Source organism: Trichomonas vaginalis, chromosome I (assembly GCF_026262505.1).
Source record: "Trichomonas vaginalis G3 chromosome I, whole genome shotgun sequence".
NCBI classification, from domain to species: domain Eukaryota; phylum Parabasalia; order Trichomonadida; family Trichomonadidae; genus Trichomonas; species Trichomonas vaginalis.
In genome coordinates this window covers 4,402,168-4,417,829 of record NC_067203.1, presented here as the reverse complement: position 1 = coordinate 4,417,829, position 15,662 = coordinate 4,402,168, and the positions used below count along the sequence as shown (strand labels likewise).

The 15,662-nt window shown below is 35.2% G+C and overlaps 5 protein-coding genes and 2 pseudogenes across 7 annotated transcripts, besides 2 other annotated features; 5 read left to right on the top strand and 2 right to left on the bottom strand.

Annotated features, from left to right (window-relative positions):
* Window positions 1–865: 865 nt before the first annotated feature.
* Window positions 866–902: a mobile genetic element.
* A 185-nt stretch (window positions 903–1,087) lies between these two features.
* Window positions 1,088–4,610, top strand: TVAGG3_0927960 (ATP-dependent helicase BRM family; the record flags this gene model as incomplete). Its single annotated transcript, XM_001304971.2, has 1 exon — window positions 1,088–4,411. The coding sequence occupies one exon, from the start codon at window positions 1,088–1,090 to the stop codon at window positions 4,409–4,411; it is 3,324 nt and encodes a 1,107-aa protein (XP_001304972.1).
* Window positions 4,611–4,940: 330 nt separating this feature from the next.
* Window positions 4,941–6,404, bottom strand: TVAGG3_0927950 (uncharacterized protein; the record flags this gene model as incomplete). Its single annotated transcript, XM_001304970.1, has 1 exon — window positions 5,241–5,885. One exon carries the CDS (start codon window positions 5,883–5,885, stop codon window positions 5,241–5,243), a length of 645 nt encoding a protein of 214 aa, XP_001304971.1.
* Window positions 6,405–6,712: 308 nt separating this feature from the next.
* TVAGG3_0927940 (protein of unknown function, DUF4106 family) lies at window positions 6,713–8,767 on the top strand (the record flags this gene model as incomplete). Its single annotated transcript, XM_051252479.1, has 1 exon — window positions 6,713–8,767. A coding segment is annotated over one exon (2,055 nt), but the record flags the coding sequence as incomplete, so codon positions are not given.
* Window positions 8,768–9,025: 258 nt separating this feature from the next.
* Window positions 9,026–15,662: part of a mobile genetic element that runs on past the window's edge.
* Window positions 10,105–10,562, top strand: TVAGG3_0927930 (uncharacterized protein; the record flags this gene model as incomplete). Its single annotated transcript, XM_051252478.1, has 1 exon — window positions 10,105–10,562. A coding segment is annotated over one exon (458 nt), but the record flags the coding sequence as incomplete, so codon positions are not given.
* On the top strand, window positions 12,086–12,523 carry TVAGG3_0927920 (protein of unknown function, DUF4106 family; the record flags this gene model as incomplete). Its single annotated transcript, XM_051252477.1, has 1 exon — window positions 12,086–12,523. A coding segment is annotated over one exon (438 nt), but the record flags the coding sequence as incomplete, so codon positions are not given.
* Window positions 13,448–14,682, top strand: TVAGG3_0927910 (annotated as a pseudogene). The gene has a single exon. A coding segment is annotated over exon 1 (1,235 nt).
* TVAGG3_0927900 lies at window positions 15,155–15,605 on the bottom strand (annotated as a pseudogene). The gene has a single exon. A coding segment is annotated over exon 1 (451 nt).

The window sequence follows — 15,662 nt, the reverse complement described above, 5'->3', positions numbered from 1 at the left end:
AATTTTTGACGACAATTAGCAAAAAATGTTAAATGTTAACACTCAGTCCATTTGAATATGAAAAATAAAATTGACTTTGATTAAATGTTTTTATTTATCATGCAATTCTTCTTGCGACCAAAGATTTGAATAAAATTTCAAAAAATAAGATAGCTTAAAAATAATATACGATAGTGTTTACTAATAGATGAATAGTATATAAATTCTATTAAAATGGATTTGATCCAAAAAAATATATAAAATTTGATCATAAATAAAATCGTTTTAAATTACTTCTTCATTTAAATTATAACAATTATTTTTGATTTTATATTTTTTTGGATCAAATCCATTTTAATAGAATTTATATACTATTCATCTATTAGTAAACACTATCGTATATTATTTTTAAGCTATCTTATTTTTTGAAATTTTATTCAAATCTTTGGTCGCAAGAAGAATTGCATGATAAATAAAAACATTTAATCAAAGTCAATTTTATTTTTCATATTCAAATGGACTGAGTGTTAACATTTAACATTTTTTGCTAATTGTCGTCAAAAATTAGGCGTAAAGCAAAAATTGATATTTCATATGGTTTTATGATAGATAAGCATTATATTCCCACTCATTATATTCGTAAATTTTGAGGTTTATCCTTCGCTTTTAAGATCATTGAATTTGATTTTTATATAAAATAGTTATATATTAGAAAATAATATGAGTTTATGTGATATTATTTTTCAGAAGATTTCATTCTATATGCCTATGAAAAGTACTCTCAAAACTAACTTTTTCCTAATTATAATTAAATCTAGAATATTGTATTATGCTTAGTATTATTTCATTTTTCTCATTCAATTTAGAATTTACAAATGTCATAAAATTGAGAGCTGTCACTTTTGATGAATTTCTGTTTATTACAATTATAGTCGTTTTGATTATTAATTTTTTAGATGTTGTGAAAAAAATAAAATTGTTTTTATTCCATTCCATCAATATTCCGAGTTATTTGAAATATACATCCGTAAAGCATTATTAATTTATAGTTTACTTTTGCTGATTCACAGGTGTGCGACGATTATTGTAAATTAGATTTTCAAATCCAATGAGTACATCAATCAATCTCCCATCGGAGCTTGATATTGATATGATTATTCAATGGATTAAATCAGAGTGTTCGCGACCGAATTTCGATTCGAACTCGCCTGAGTTTCAAGCTGCAATTGCAGTTGTGGCTGCAAATGATAGATTCAGGCAAGCGGATTCTCTAAAAATTCTCAAGCCAGAAGAAACATTTCTTCATGATACCGAAGAATCAAGTCAGGATACTGTTACAAAAATGCTTCGTGTCGCAATGTTTAGAAACGTTATTCGCAAATATCAAGTTCCGCCTCAAATACAGCGTGGCGTCATGCCAATTCCAACGAAAGATCAGCCAGTTCTTACTGATAACTCTGTTTCTTCGTTGCAATATTTAACACCGCATACTCAAGCAAAAGCCATGCAGCCCACAGCATTGAATGCGTTCAGAGCGGCATTCCTCAATGGCGAAGGCCAGCCTCCTGAATTCCTTGCTGAAAGGAGAATGGCAATTCTTGTTGCTGCGAAGGCCCAAAAGGGCCAAAATGAAGCTGGCAAGATGACAGCCGCTTATAGTGACGCCGTCATCGCTCCAGAAGTCAAAATCATTTCAGCGTATAAAGAACAACTTAAATTACGTCAGGATGTAGTTAAATTCACTTTGGATCCATTAGGTTATAACCTTCCTGATTACGCATCTCGTATGCTAGTTTCGAAGTCAGAAAACTATCATACGATATCTCCACAACATATCGGTATCCATGCGGTGTATGACATTGTCACCAGCGTTGAGAGATCGAAGAAATCGACTAGGATGAATTTACTTCAGCAGCAAGCAAATCTTTTCCGAAAGAATCTTAATTCGAAATTTAAATCGCTTGCTGAGCTCAACCATGCACTTTCCATCAAATTCAAGAACTCCGAGAAGGAAAAGAAGGGCAAGAACAGCGAATCAGCCCGTTTGCAAGCTCTTAGAAAGAATAATTTCGAAGAATACCGTCGACTCGTCGATCAGATGAAAGATGATCGTATTAAGATGCTCTTAGAGAAAACAGATAAATACATGAAAGATCTTACCGAAAAAATCAAAACTTCGAACGCTACAATCACAGAAGGCGCTACAAGCTCGAATCCTTACAATCTTGGCTTGAAACCTCAAGAAAATGTTACACAGCCTCAGCACCTCAACGGACAACTCAAAGATTACCAATTGAAAGGTTTACAATGGCTTGTTTCATTGTATCTTTCACATCTCAACGGAATCCTTGCCGATGAGATGGGTCTTGGTAAGACAATCCAAAGTATCGCGTTGCTTGCCTGGCTGATGGAAAATCGAAAAGATTACGGACCTCATTTAATTTGTGGCCCTCTGACAACATTATCGAACTGGTATAGCGAATTTAACAAATGGCTACCCGCATTCAACGTCGTACAGTATACAGGAACCCCTGCGGAGAGAAAACAAAAAGCAAATTCATATCTCGTTAGGGGAAGCAATGTAAACGTTGTTTTGACTAGCTACGAGTTTGCTACCCGTGATAAAGCTACTCTTGGCCGCTTGGATTACTCCTATCTGATTATTGATGAAGCCCATCGTCTTAAAAACGACCAAGGCAAGCTCGGCCAAGCTCTCAGCGCCTACAAATGCGGGAACAGATTATTGCTTACAGGTACGCCCCTTCAAAATAACCCTAGAGAACTTTGGTCGTTATTAAACTTCGTTTTACCGAACATTTTCAACGATCACTCCCAATTCGAAGAGTGGTTCTCCGCTCCATTCTCCAAAGCAGGCGGAGACGTCTCATTAACCGGAGAAGAACAGTTCCTTGTTATATCCCAACTTCATAACGTCCTTAGACCCTTCCTTTTCCGTCGTACTACCGCGCAAGTTGCCACAGAGCTTCCTAAGATGCGCGAATGCAAGCTTTTGTGCGCGATGTCCGCTTGGCAAAAAGTTGTATACAATACTTTAGTTACAGAGTCATCTGTTGTTCATTCCATGGACCACATCCAACGCCTTGATAACACGACCATGCAGCTCCGTAAATGCTGCAACCATCCCTACTTATTCTACGATACATGGTTTGTAAACTTGGATTTAGTTAGAACATCCGGAAAATGCGAAGTTCTCGACCGAATTCTTCCGAAACTCAAAGCAACAGGCCACAGAATTCTCATTTTCTCCCAAATGACAGAAGTATTAACATTATTACAAGATCTTTTGACATGGAGAGACTACAAATACCTTAGATTGGATGGCAACACCAAATCAGACCAACGCCAGCAGCTCATTGCCGATTTCAACAAAGAAGATTCAGAATATTTCATCTTTTTGTTGAGTACTCGTGCAGGAGGCCTTGGTTTGAATCTCCAGACCGCAGATACAGTTATCCTCTACGATAACGACTGGAATCCTTTTGCAGACCAGCAAGCGAGGTCAAGAGTCCACAGAATTGGCCAAGAAAAACCGGTTTTGGTCATTTCACTTGTCACTGCCGGTTCCATTGAAGAGCGCGTTGTCGAAAGGGCCGATGACAAGAAGACTGTTGAAAACAAGATCATAGAGATCGGCAGGTTCGATGATTCCTCCAATTTGGACGAGCGAAAGAGATTGTATCAAAGATTGGTCGACCAATCAACGACAGAAGACAATTCCGGTGCACATTCTAGCGAGCAAATCAACAGGATGATTGCAAGGAGTCCTGAAGAATACGAGATCTTCCAGAAGATGGATGTCGAGCGAAACCAGGCCCTTCAGAAACAATGGATCGATGCGGGAAGACAAGGAAAATATCCTTCATTGATTACGTTCGAAGAATTACCTGATTTCTTAAAAGTGCCATTTTCTGTTTTGAAAAAGGATGAATCTTTGCCTTCTATCCGCAAATCTAGGTCTTCTACTTTCTCCATCGCAAAGCTTGAGAACATGACTGATAGCGAGTACACAAGGATGATTGATAGAGGTGAAGATCCAACAGATCACATCGAAGAAATAGAAGTAAGAAATGAACAAATGTCAAATTTGCTTCAAAAAGTCAAAACCGTTTGTCAATCTTATTTCGATGTTCTTCCAACACCAGAACAGAACCCGATCTACTACCAGGTGATATCCAATCCAATAACATTGTTGCAGATATCGCAGAGAGTAAGCGGCGGAGATTACGACACTTTGGATGATTTCGTCGCCGATTTGAGATTGATGGCAAACAACGCACAAAGATTTAATGAAGTTGAGTCTATTTATTACTCAATTGCTTCTCAGATACTACAGATGTGCGATGAAGCCGTAAATAAAGGAACTGTACAGAGAGAAATACAAGAATCTGAAGAACCAATTGATTTCGATTGAAATATTATTTATTATTATTTTTGTTTTATAGATTATATATTGTTTTATGTAGATTTATATATATAAATAAAGTCCTTTCATTTTTGATATATTTTATAATTTTGTATTTCTGGAGTTCATTCAAATATTTTATTTACGACCTGAGTCTTTTTCTAGAGATCTTTTTTAGATTTTGAAACAATGAAAAGATAGAGTATGATCAATGTATGCTATATTTATGTTTATTCATAAAAATATCAATTCTATCATAGAGAAAAGGTACATTTAAGAGTCGCCTTTACATGACACTTTACGGGCGTGAATTACTAATATTGTTCTAATTTTGTATGCATGTTTTCCACTTTGCATACAAAGCGTTCACCCAAATATCAATTCATTAAACATATCTATGGTATTTATATGCTTCTCACACCCATATGTGTTTTATCAAGCAAGACTTTAATGGGATATTGAAATTTTAGAAACAAATGAATTAAAATGTAAATGAAGCAAGCTAAATAAGTAAGATATTTTAATAAAAAGAGTATAAATCAAGTTTTTAGTCTAATTTTATTTTCAAATTAGAAGTTTAATCATGTAATTCTAAAATTGTAGCTATTGAATGGGATCTTGAACTGTGTGTTATTAAGTTCTTGATCGTCGCATGCCGATATTTAAGAGAATTTTGTAGGTAATTCGTAGCGATAATAAAACTCAAGATATTACAGTGCCTTCTACATATCTATGCTATATATGTAGTATCTGTGTTGAGTTTTAGGCCAGAAATTTGGTCGGAACGAAGTGAATGTAAATTTCATTAAATTTCATAAGTTAAAATGTTGAATAATAATTAATTGGCAAATTCTTCCAATGTAGCCGTCAGTTGGGAATCCAAAGAGTGTGAAACAACGGATTTAAGACATGCTTCGTTTCTTTGTTTCATTAACGAAAGTCTTTGCATATGTAACTCGATTAGATCTATTATTTTATTCTTTTCGTCGTTTGTAAGTTTAATTTCGTATTGTATTGCATCGAGTTCGTTTGCAAACTGAGAATCAATTGCAGCCAGTTCATTTCGACTTTTTTCGATAAGTGCTTGGTATTTAAGTACGTTACCGGCTTCTTTTTCTAATTGACTTTGTAATTTTTCGATTTCTGAAGCTTTTATGGTATCACCTTCAGATCCTCCTTTGAAATGCTTTATTTTAGACTCTTGTTCTGATATCTTGCCGCGAAGATCGATTAATTGTTTATTTACTGTTTGTTTACTTTTCTCTTTAAATTGCAATTTCTTTTTCTCATCATTTAATATTGCTTCTAATTCTCTGTGTTTGTATTCTAACTCTGTTACTGATAATTTTTCTTCTTCTAATGATGAATACAAAGACTGAAGCTCACTTCTGGCACCATCAATTTGGGCGTTAAGGATTTTGACCAGCTTATCTTGTGGAATCGCCGAAATATCTTCATCAGTAAGCTCTGTTGCGTGAAGCATTGGTATTTTTTCTCTCGAGTCGCCAAAAAGTGACAAACTGAGGGATATGAATTGGTTCTAATTTCATGAATGGATAATCGTTTTCGTTTATTATTTCGATTAATGCATCAACATCTGTTAGCCTGTATTGCAGGCTGAAACTAGTCGGCGCATTTACACCTGCAGTGTTTAAAATCTTAAATGAGAAGTAAGATTGGATATTCTCTGCACATGTTGAACATCGACAGCATGCACATCCTACGACTATCGAAGGTTGTGCGCGAATAGACGAGCCTGTCGAGATGACATCGTATTATTCAAATCTAAAGCTACATTCACATATGAAAGGCTAAATTGGTCTTTCGACATGCAGGGTCCAGTTAAGCCTTTCTCATGTGAAGAATTTTGTAGGTTTGTCAAGATGGAACATTAAGTCCAGTAAACCCATAGACTGGATCATACCGTGATTTCTTTATGTTTGTTGAATTTTTAATTTTATTATAAAAAGCTATAATTTCCTCTTTTCAAATAATCTCAAACAGGATATTTATCAAAATTTATTTGAAATAAAAAAAAAAAAAAGGTAGTGGGGCCTCCAGGCACTTCGTGCCCTCTAGCCCTGAAGATGTTTAGTATAACTTTGTCCGGACAAGTAAGGGTCTATCGTCGCTACAGGAAAAGTTACGGGCGTTCCAAGGAAGTATACTTTGAGAAGACTTTCCCCCTTATAGAATGAGATAGGACGGTTATTTTACAAAACTGACAACACTTTGACCGAGTAGTTTTTTGTGCTGAACAAAAAGTGTCATACAAACATCCGTCAAAAACCGTTTTTTACTTCACTTAAAATGCCACGTAAGCTACGTAAGAATATACGTAAGAGGAAGAGAGCATTGAAACATCCAATAGTAAAACTGACACCACAACAACAGTTGCAACAACAAATGATGAATGACCCCACTATGTTGCAACAAATGTCAAGCAACCCTATGCTTTTAAACCGAGTTATTGGTGCACAGAGTGGAGGTTTAAGAGCGGCACTTTTAGCGAAAATGGCAGGCTATGGTGGAGCTGCAGACGGAACAGCTTATAACCCTCAAAGTCAAATGAATTTGAGTTCACTCAAAAATCAAATAACAGATGTCAAAAAGTCAAACATAGACATACAGAAACAAATAAGTGAAAACGAAAAGAAACTAGAATATGACAGACACACAAAGAAACTCAATGAGTTAAACGTAGAGAAAAAGAAGAAAGAAGAACAACTGAAAGAACTAAGTACAGAGGAATATGCAAAAAAAGTGTCAGAAAAAGCAGCAGAAGTAGCAAAAATGGAACAAGATGTTATAAATTTGAAAAACCATACTACTCAATATAAAGTACTGAAAGATGAAGAGATAAAACAAAAAGCCCTGAAGACATATATGGATAGCGATGAGTATAAAAAAGAAGTTGAAGCAAATGTAAAGGCAGAAAAACTTTTACAGTTGCAAAACCAAACCGTACAGTATGAAAACTTAGCACAAGAAAGTAAAAATAACGACGCAGCCATGCAAAAGGCAATGAAAAGCGCAGAATATATAAAAGCTAATAATGACTGGTTAGATGCCCAAGCCAACGCCAAAGCAGCCCAACTTATAGGGTCAATAAGGACAAAAATACAAGCGGATGAAGACAGTTCAAATGAAGCTTTAATGAATGCTGACTTTAAGAACGCCTTCGAAGCTCTTCATAGTAAGGTGAAACTAGTGAACGACTTCTCATCTGGAAAGAAACTGAAGTCTGAAGGTTTCGACAACGAGTTAAGAGAAGTAGCACAAAATATGACGAAAATAACAGATGCAGCAACGAGACAGGCAGTTCAAAGTGCCTATGACTCCGTTAGAGCAACTGTTGTGGAAAGTCAAGAAAAAGAGTTACAACAGACCAAAACAGACCTAGTAAATGCTTTCTTAAAAACGAAAAGTCAGGTAGGACATTATGCTGCAGATGGAACATATGTGCCAGCTGGTGGAACTTATATACCACCAAACCCTCCAAGAGAAGCACCTGCACCAGGACTACCTAAAACATTTACATCGTCACATGGACACAGACACAGGCATGCACCAAAACCAACACAACAACCAACACAACAACCAACAGTTCAAAACACTGCACCACAACCAACAGTTCAAAATACTGCACCACAACCAACAGTTCAAAACACTGCAGCACAACCAACAGTTCAAAACACTGCACCACAACCAACAGTTCAAAATCCAGCACCACAACCACAAACAGAGCAAGGACATAAAAGAAGTAGAGAACAAGGAAACCAAGAATTCTTAAAAATGCTTAAGGAAAATTATGGTTACCCAGATACTCTTGACTTTAGTGACAGATATAAAGAAGCTATTAGAAAGTTCAAGGAAGGAAATACTGACCCGAACCTATTTAGCTTTATGGTTCAGCACCAAATGGGATATAATTTCAAACCTGGAAAATACAAGCTCGCTAAGGGATATGATTTAATAGCATATCATCCAAATGACATGGATGAATTTACTCCGAGATATTTGGTGTCAGAGATAAATGATAATTCAACTATCTTCATGAAACGCGTAAAAAATAGAGACGGAACGAAAGAAGAAAGGGTTATGAATGCGGATGGCTTAAATAGGGAACTTGTTAAAAACGGTCTCGGAATATATGAAATGCCAGCAGATGAGGTACAAGAAACTCCACAGGAAGAAGTTCAGATACAACCAGACATGGAAGAAATAGTTCAGCAACAACAGCTAGAAGAGCCAGAAGGAAACGAACAAGTCCCTCCTTTGGAAACTAACTTCACAGAACTAGATGAAGATTTGGAACAGCCGAAAAATCTTGACCCTCAACAAGAGTATGCGGAGAATATGGAATCTTTCCAAGAGTCTAAGAAAAATTCGGCTGACATAGTAGAAGGATATCGAAAAATGTTCGCCGACATACAAAAGACTCCAACATCAGATGAAAATATTCAGCATAGAATGGAAGAACTGAAAGAAAGTGTACGCAAATACAACAATCCTTTTTACTTACGACCATATAACGTTCAATCTTTGGCTGAACTCGGTGAAAATAAAAGGTTAAATTTCACCAAAACATATAGAAATGAAACATTGTTTAAAGTTCATTCAGAACCTAACCAATATGGAAACAAACCTACTTTTGTTTCTGCAGACTATGGAACTACAATGAGATGGGGTCATAAAGCTAATCCGGATAGGTGGTTCATAAACTTACAACCACAATTCCAAGAAGTTGTAGACGCAATGGAAGTGAATGGTGAACCAGATATAGCTGGTATTTTCAGCGCGGCTTTAATGCCATTGAAAGATATGAAAGATGCAGATATTTTGGACCAGTATGAAATGAACATGGCTGATGGAAATATAACACCTGACGTTCTAAAACATTTATCTCAAAGAACTACACAGAACCATAAAGATGGTATATTTGGTGAAGAGTTTAGAAAGAAAGTTAGGGAGATAGAAGGAAGAGAACCTATTGTACATGACCTTGCAAACGAAAGTTTACAAAATGTCATAAAAACTTACTTTGCAGACAATGAACCGAGAAGGGATGAATATTTAAGAAAACTCAAATGGACAGTACCAAATGAAATGTTAGTATTGAAAAACATGTTCCTTGACAAAATAAAACCAACTACAGAAATAAATGACGCAAGACTGAAACATTGGGTAAAAGCTTTCCCATTCACAAAAGATATTATTGGTAACATGGAAAGAAAACCAGAATGGCTACAAAAACATATATTTGGAAACGAGCTTATTCCATATGGACAAGCTCTGTTTGAAGAGCTTGAACCGGAAACTCAGGAAAGAGTCATGCAAACAATACGCGAAGACTCAAATACAAACTATGACAAAATCTTTCTAGGATATAGGTTACCTGAGATGGGCGACCAGAGCCCAAAGGCAAAAAGGACATGGGAAATTTACAACATACTAGGTGAACATGAGGCAAAGATGCAACAACTTGAAGCAGAGGGCAAGTTACCAAAAACGACACCAAAGAAGAAGAGAAGAGTAGAACAAAGTGAAAGTAGTGAAGAAGTAACTTCATCTAGTGAAAGTAGTGGCAATGAAGGAAAAAGAAGAGTTAAAAACTCAGTCAGGAAGAAAGTAAAGCTTGGTACGAGTGGGTTCTATTATGACACATAAATCCAACTATTCTATATTTTTACCCATATGAAATGTACGCCGCTCAGAATATAACGCCAACAGTTTTGGATGCCATGAACGGAAATGTTTCCGAATGGTATAACGAATGCGACAATGCCATTAGAAGGTCAGAAATAGTTCCTGGAACTTACGAATATACAACTGCTGTTTCTTATGGAAACGTAGGTGAGTTTGGAGAAGGTTCTTCAACAACAGTAGATATTGCTTGCGACAGGTTTCACATTATTTCTATTGACAACTCATTCTTATACGTGGAACAAGACATTGAAATAAAACCTTCTGCCAAGTTGTCTGACAAGAAAGGTTGCAATGGAATTTTCTATGTCGGATACCAATATGCTCCAGAAGTTTTCATGGGATATAAGATATATTCTAACTCTGACTTAGTTCAAACAGTAACATGGGCAAACTATGAATGGTTCGCTTTGAGAAACTCAGTACAACCACAAGCTAGAGAACAAACAGACCAGTATGCAAATATTGAGAAAATAAGAAGACTTGACCCTAACGTTCCAGGAGTTTATGTTAACCTTTCTGGTTCAGATGGAACTGCTGCCACTAAAGTAAAACTGAAACTTAGAGTTCCTTTGTCATCTTTCCTCATCTTCAGGTTTTTAAGATACTTGCCAAACTGGGCAGGAAAATTTCTATTGAACTTACTCCAAGCAAAAATAACTTAGTCATTGCACCAACACAAGACCCATTCAGCATTACTGTAGCTGGAACTGGTGGAGCCAAGTTCTGTGACTTTTGCAAAGACAAAGTTGACTTAGACTTTGGTTTCTCAAACTTCAACAATGAAGTAAACTATTATTTCAATGCTGCTGGAACTGCTTGGGACCCAGTTAAGTTCACATGCGAAAAATTTGAATGCAAGAGAATAGAAAGCAGACTTGCAGTCTATATGTTGGACTCAGATATTTCAAATGCTTTAGCTGCCAAATATATTGCAGTTCCACTTATGTTCCCTATACACCAAATATCTGTCAAAGACTTTGCAGGTGAAGTTGGAAACCAAAGTGCTGACCCAGGTGCAAGAACAGATATTGCTTTAACAACTGCAATGAAACATGCAGATACTATGTTTGTACTGTTCAGACGAACTATAAATGACTATTCTTGTTTCTACAACCCTGGTATTAAATATCATATAAACATAGATGGCAAATATTATCCAAGAGAAGAATATTCTACAGTTGAGGATATGAGGTCATACAACTTGACATTAGATGCTATGAACTTTAACAACAACTTCACAACAACCATTAACCCTGAAATGCAAAGTTCTATTATGCCATATGTGAAAGTATGGACTCATACAGGAGGTCAAAAAACTCAATATACAAATGGAGACCGTTCAAACTTTTGGCTTGGCATTCCATTTGCTGACTCAGAAGACTTTATGGGTGGTATTTCAACTGTTGGTACAGTTCAAATACAATATATACTGGTGACAGAGACGGTCCAGATGAACTGAGAGCAAAGAAGTTTACAAAACCAATAGCACTTTTCACGGAAGATGCTCTTTTGAAGATTCGTTCGATGAAACCTGCTGGGGCTCCTCAGATTGGCATAACGACAGCTTCCATCGAGCAGATTTTGGCAGCAGGTCAGTAAGTTGTTCTTGAACTGACTTCTCTCCGTCAAATATTGACAGTACGCCAGTTTTGACATAATATTGTAAGATAAACTTACCTTTAGAAATATCTGTAAGTTTTGTTGTTTATTTTTGTCAACGTCAAGAACTTTCACCATTTCAGTTATACCAACTTTCTTTGCTTTATGGAAATATTTAGGTTCAGCAAAGACTGCTATTCTATAACATTTACCATTGTTTGTATAAAGAACTATTCTGTCAATGTATTTGTATTGTTTGTGTGTGTAAACTTTGTTCTGCTTCAATTCGAAGAGATACTCGAATACGTCCATCTTTTTATTCTAAGTAAAATGTCATTTCCGAAAAATAGAAGCGTGAGTGTTTCAAAAGGTTTAATGGCGGTGGCAGATGTGAAGTTAAATTCACCAACTCAAACAAACAGTCAAAGTGTTATTGTCAATGTCAAAGACAGAGATGTTGAAGTGGGGAAACCATACGAGGACGAAGATGGTATAACAATTGTTCCTGTAAAAGAACAACCAACATATCCTGAAGTTAGCAGAGACTTAAGTTCTGTTGCAGATATTCGAAACGACTACCAACAACTGAAAGACAAACTTCAAACTCAGGAGAAGATTTGTCAAGCTTTAAGTATAATGTTAAACTTGGTCGAACACAACCCTGTAAAAGTGAACTCATATGTCATTGCACCTCATGAAGTTTTGAAAGAACTATTGAAACTTTTGACAGAGGCAGACGATATAAACATCAAAGAAATAGAACCCGACATTAGTTGCTGTGGTGTTTCATATAATGTCATTGACAAGATATACGTTATGAAAGGAGGTGAAACGTTGAACTTAAAATATAGTTTCCCAGACGTTATAAAAATATTTGACGACCACAACATTTCATTAAAATTTATTTGCTAAGTAAATGGCAGAAGACATAATGGTTTATACTATTACGACTAAAAACCCTGAGTCATATAATTCTATAACAACAAACTTACAAAGTCCTCAAGGACGATATTGTAAACTAACCTTAAACACAATGACGACTAAAGCCTGTTTTGCTCTTTTGACACCAGAAGACTTTATTGTTGTGAATGGTAAAAAATACTCCTTTGAAGATACTTACTCAGATATACCACCAACAGGTTTTGTTGACTTATTTAATACTTTAAGTACGGGTGTAACATGTGCTGCAACTAGAGCAGGTTTCATTATGTTTGGATGTCCGACTGAGTTTACTATAAACGATATGAGCTATAATACAAAACTTATTTCTGGTTTTTACTACCAACAGTTTCCTATAACAGGAAAAGGTGTCATACAAGGAATGTCTATTCCATTGACATTAAGCACACCAATCTTATATATTGTTTCAAACTTAGGTTCAAAGTGTTATTCGAATGTCGACAGAAACTATTATGACCAAAAGATACTTATGCGTATAAACAATACTTTCTCTGCTGGTTTGCCTATTTTCATTCGAATGCAGAATTTTCAACCTTAGTGAACTCAAACACTTTGGCAAGTATAACGTTGACATTAGTTGACGCAAACTTTGTTCCTGTAAAACTTTTATGTCCTATGTATTTGTCAATGACGGCAGAAAGTTTCGAATTGGAAGATGCAACTGGTGAAAGTATTGTATTACAAGAACAACTTCAAGAACAATAGCTCAAGAACAACAAATGCAACAAATGCACAACAAAGTCAGAATAAAAAAATATTTTTTTATTTTTATAAAAAATGTACAGAATAGATGTTTCAGATTTTTATGACTTCCAAGCATTCAGAAATATGTGTCCATTTAGAGACTATAACAAAGCAGTCGAGAATTTGAAACGTTTAGTCATTTATGTCGACTCTGCCCCAGAATGTTATGTTATGAAAGAATGGGATGTTGTCTTTAACAAACCTAAAGCGACAATAGTTTCAGAACAAGAATGTAGACAGAAACTTAAGAAAATAAAAGTTGTAAAGTTGGCATGAAGATGTTAGATGCTTGGGATATCTTATTGTCAAAGTTAGAAGATTTTCAGTTCGTGGTATAAAGTTCTATACACCTTCTCCAAACTTCTATTCTATCTTCACTGGATATAAATACGACAAGTAGAATGGAAAGAAAATATTATAGAAGCTTGGTTAGACCATGTCAAAGAAATTATATGCAATGGAAACGAAAGAGTCTATGAGTATATCTTATGTTGGTTTGCAAACATCTTACAACATCCAAGTGCTAAAAATGAAACTGCTCTCATTATAATTGGAAAACAAGGAACTGGTAAGAACACATTCTTTACAGATATTTTGTGCAAACTGTTAGAAGGCTATTCGAATCCGAATATGACAAACTTAGAAAACATCTGTGGCAAGTTTAACTCCTCAATAGAGAATATGAAACTTATAGTTTGCAATGAACTTCAAAGTATAGATACAACAAAAGTTTTGAACTCAGATGCTTTGAAGAGTCTTATAACAGACAAAGTTGGAGTTGTTGAAAGAAAATATAAAGACCAAAGAGTTTGTGAAAATGTTGCAAAACTTCATTATGGTTTCAAACAATTCTGTTCCGATGAAGTTAAGAAAGTTCTGACAGAAGATATGTAGTTGTCAGAACGTCAGAAGCTCATATGCAAGATACAGAATATTTTGACGACTTAGCAGAAACTTTGACATCTGACTTTTACTAACCACTTGTTCTCATATTTTATGACATTAGATATTTCAAAGTTCAATCCAAGACAAATTCACATACCGAAGAGAGACAAACATTGTTAGAAGCAAACAAGAGTGTATATGAACTGTTCATAGATGAAACTGACTTTGAGTGTTTAGATGAAAGGTCATTGTACGATTCGTATAAACAATATTGTCAAGAATATGGTTATATGACAGCGTCTAAACGAACATTCTTGGCAAATGTCAAAAGTCTTTTAGACGTACAGAATGGTGTATATACAAAGAAAAATTTTTATGAGTAAATTTTAAAAAAAATATTTTTTTATCCGATAGAAAAGATGGCAAAATTCATCTCAGTAAACAAGTACATGTCAGGACTTAAAGAAGAACTAGACCCATTCACATATTTGAATGTTTACTTCTACCATTTTGAAAAGTCTTCATTCAGCAAAGTTTGGAACATCGAACCAGTTAAGTTTGCTATTGTGACTAAAAATGGTGCGAAATTTGAAGACTTAGACATAGAAGGTTTGTTAGCAGTCAAAGAAAGTTTTGACAGAAGGTTTTTCAAACCTTAAAGAAGGCAAAGCATACAAACTTGTTATACCTTATGAACCAAAGAAAGCAGACGACTATGAATATTATGAGTCTAAGATAGTTGAAGTTCAAGGTAAATTGGGTAAAAAGATTTTAGAGTCTAAGCCAGTGTTTGCTCCTAAAGAGGAAGAGAACATTGACATTGACCCAGAAATTTCTAAAAATAAAATTTTATTTTTACATGTCAAATTTCTTTTTCTCTGGAACTGGTTCAGGTTCTTTTCTTCTCTTCTTCTACTTTCTTTCTTTTTTTCTTTCTTCTTCTTTTCTGGTGGAGTTATGTCAAATTTGGCGCAACTATATTTATGTAAAAGTTCTTTGTCCTTTAATAGCTCATCTATTCTGTTTTCTATTTCATCTTCAAGAACAGCGCATGTGTCTTCTTGCATTCTAAGAACTTTTGTTGGACTTCATCTTTCCAATCGGTGTCATCTCTGTCAACAAGTCTGTCATTGACAAATTTTAAGACTGCTCTGCTTAATGTTTTATGGTTCTTGTCATATTCCCAGAAACAGAACTTTAGAACAAATTCACCTTTCTTGTTTACACTATGTAAGATTTTATGGTCGACAGATGTTTTGCTGTCGAAAAGCTTGTCTCGAATATAGATAGCGAAATCGCTAGACATTTTCTAAAAGATAAAAATTTTAATTTTTCTAAAAATATGTTAGAAAAAAAGTTTGCT